The sequence below is a fragment of the Triticum dicoccoides genome, chromosome 2B (genome assembly GCF_002162155.2).
Source record: "Triticum dicoccoides isolate Atlit2015 ecotype Zavitan chromosome 2B, WEW_v2.0, whole genome shotgun sequence".
In the NCBI taxonomy this organism is placed as follows: Eukaryota; Viridiplantae; Streptophyta; class Magnoliopsida; order Poales; family Poaceae; genus Triticum; species Triticum dicoccoides.
This window is the reverse complement of record NC_041383.1, coordinates 511,738,153-511,741,373: the sequence shown is the minus strand read 5'-3', so window position 1 is coordinate 511,741,373 and position 3,221 is coordinate 511,738,153. Positions and strand designations below refer to the sequence as shown.

At 43.9% G+C, this 3,221-nt stretch overlaps 1 protein-coding gene across 1 annotated transcript; it reads left to right on the top strand.

Moving 5' to 3' along the window:
- Window positions 1-250: 250 nt before the first annotated feature.
- On the top strand, window positions 251-764 carry LOC119360968 (disease resistance protein Pik-1-like). Its single transcript, XM_037626389.1, has 2 exons — window positions 251-256; window positions 387-764. The coding sequence occupies exons 1-2, from the start codon at window positions 251-253 to the stop codon at window positions 762-764; spliced, it is 384 nt and encodes a 127-aa protein (XP_037482286.1).
- Window positions 765-3,221: the final 2,457 nt, after the last annotated feature.

Genomic DNA, 3,221 nt, shown 5'->3' with positions numbered 1-3,221 from the left:
GTACAGCGGGCCGTACGGCCACGTACGGTCATGCGCCTCGCTACGCCTTGGTACGCCGCCCCAAACTAAATTTTTCATCCTACCCCTACTCACTTATCCTCACGAAGGGGTATCTTCTAATCTCGACCGTTGATGTGTCCAGGGGGGTTGTACCGAAGAAGACGTGTTCTAGCCTCGCCTCGAACACCAACATTTCCCCATCGCGCTCCTGCTTCTCCTTCACAGGCATCTAGCAACCCAGCAGCAAGCAATGAAGGTGAGGAACCCTATTCAGTTTATGCTCCTATTTTTTGTTTACCTCTCCTGTTGCCTTGTCTAGGGTCTTAATTTTCAGCAGTCGATACATTACTCTGAAGATTGATCCATGGCTTTTCTCCTTGTTGCAGCAAAAGATTGTCATCCAGTTGAGCATGTCGTGCGACAAGAGCCGGTCCAAATTACTGATGCTGGCCGCCAGAGCAGCCGGGGTGACGTCCATGGGCATAACCGGCAACGCCAGGGACCAGCTGGAGGTGGTCGGCGACGGCGTCGACCCGGTGTGCCTCGTCAGCTGCCTCCGCAAGAAGCTCGGCCACGTCCAAATCATCAAGGTGGAGGAGGTGAAGAAGCCGGAGGAGAAGAAGAAGGATGACCCGATGCCGGCCGTGCCCGTGCCCGTGAACTCGCCGCCGTGCTACTACCCGCCCAGCTACTACCACCACCAGTACCAGGCGCCGCACATGGTAGTCTGCGAGGAACAACCCGAAAACTGCCGGACCATGTAGCTGGCAGAGATCCATTTTGACGTGCTATACGCGTGTTTATTAATTCATTGAAGGAAATGAAAAGGAAAAACAAGAGATACTCTTATCTATATTTACGAGTGCCCTTGGTTATATGAATCTCAGTTCTCACGCACTTGCTTCTTGGTGAAGGTGGTAGTTCCTACACTACATGTGCGTCAAATAGGACAGCACGATAGATAGATAGACAGTTCGTCACCTGCAAGAAAAGGTGGGACGTCACACCATGATGCCCCAGCCCCACATTGTGACGCATGTCCTCCAATCATATGATCGGGAGATAATTCGAGTTGATCCATATATAAGCCCGGTCCATAAGAACTGAATAAGATCTGCACAGTCAAGTACTCCCTCCGTTCCTAAATATAAGTCGTTCTAGAGATTCCAACAAGTGACTACATACAAAGGAAAATGAGTGAATCTACACATGTCTAAAAAGACTTATATTTAGGAACGGAGGGAGTATTGTTAAAGGTTTGTATTCTCAAATTATCTGGATAAACATAGCACCGTGCAATGGTTGTCTCCAGTGTCAAAACATCAGGAGAAGGTCTGATTTTTTTTGGGGTATGGTCTGATTTTCTTCGTCTTCTTACATTCCATTCCATTTGGTTCCTGAACCAAACGCACGATTTTCTTCGTCTTACTAGTTACTACATCAGTCAGTGGGGGTGGGCCGGGTCAATGACAAGAGTATAGTAACCAAACTGCTGACGAGAAGTTTGTGACAATAACAAAGGTACAAGACTGTTGGTATCAGGTTGTCTACATCCCCACCATTCCCAAATCTAAACAAAAGTATTGGCCACCAACTGCATAGATCAAGCACGACAACCAGACTGGTGTATCGATAGGGATTTAGGAACTGTTCTAATGAATAGATTGTTAGAATTCTCTTGGACATTTGCACCGATATTTAAGTTTTTGCATGTGAACATTCGCTCTGTAGAGTAAACTTCGAGCTCTTAATACTAGCTTCACCGATTAGTTGGAAATCCAAATACAACCAGGGCAACCAATTCCACAACACAACTAGGACCCGGGTAATGACAGACCGCACAATAATTAGAGTGCTACGCAGTTGCTCTACATTCACATTTACAGCAGAAACAGAACTACATCCTAACAAATTAACCGCCAGAAGAGTCAGACTGTAAACCAGTACTGAAGTAGTCTCTAGTGACCTCTCACTATTAGGGAAAACCCTAGCACTAGCGCTGATTTTGTGCTCACTAGTAGCGCGGGTAGGCGCGCTACTAATAAGGCGCTACAGCTATTGCTTAGCAGTAACGCGTGCTCGCACGCGCTATTGCTAGGACAAATAGCTGCAGTGTTTGTTCACTCCCACGCTACTGCTAATGTAACTACTGGCAGCGTGTTTTCTCTCCATCGCTACTAGTATTCTTTTTTTATTTTTTTATTTTTAGTGTATTTATGCACTATCGTACAAATATTGGTACAATACCAGTTATGAGGTTTACATCATTATGTCCATAACAGTGTGTCAAATGAAGGTGGATTAGGTTTAAGTGGAGGCAATATGTGGTGCATGTCAAAAGTATACTACTAATCCAAACTTGATCTAGTTTGGACTAGTAGTACTTTCGATGTGCACCACATGTTGCCTCCACTTGAATCTAATCCGCCAGCACAACCTATTTAATCATCATCATAGTCATTATCATCAACAATATTTATTTAATCACTAGTAACACTAGCTAATAATAATCATCATAGTCATTACCAGCAACGCTAGCTATTTTATCATCATAGTAATAGTGTAGCATATCAACATCTTCAAACTCATTTCTAGCTAGCTAATCACTCTTGCTGCTCTCTCTTAGGTAAAATAACATAAAACATGTATAGCTCTCCTCCTTGATCAAGTTGGAGTATGCAGATGAAGTTGTCTCCTAATCGTGAGCAGCGCATCTGTTTGCTGCCCCCTAGTACTTCTCTGCGCTCCCCATCACATATTTGCTCCAGTCTTGCATTATTAAGCATCCGTCGCTAATCTTGAATGCACTAAAGTAATCTATAGGATATCTTGGTCGTAAGCTAATAATACTCATGGTACGTTTAGTCTCGATCTCATAAGACACAACATTCATCGGGGGTCCCTGTTGAAGAACATCGTATGGTAACATAGTTAGTAATGAAGTTTAGCTTCAAAAATAATGTATGAAAAAGATGCACTGAGGACAAATAGTAAAAATCTTACCATCCTTCCTAAATAGATGTGACCGTAGTTCATTACGAACACTATTGGTCGCACGTTTTCAGTACTAACATTTCTAAATGCAGGAAAAAAATTTGTCTTGACAGTATCAAGATCCGCAAGCCATGAAACATAATGACTAAGCTCCTTGCAGTTGATTTCAGCCCCGGCACAGTATACGGTCCTGTCTACCAAGCGTTGGACATGTTTGCTTGCACCAA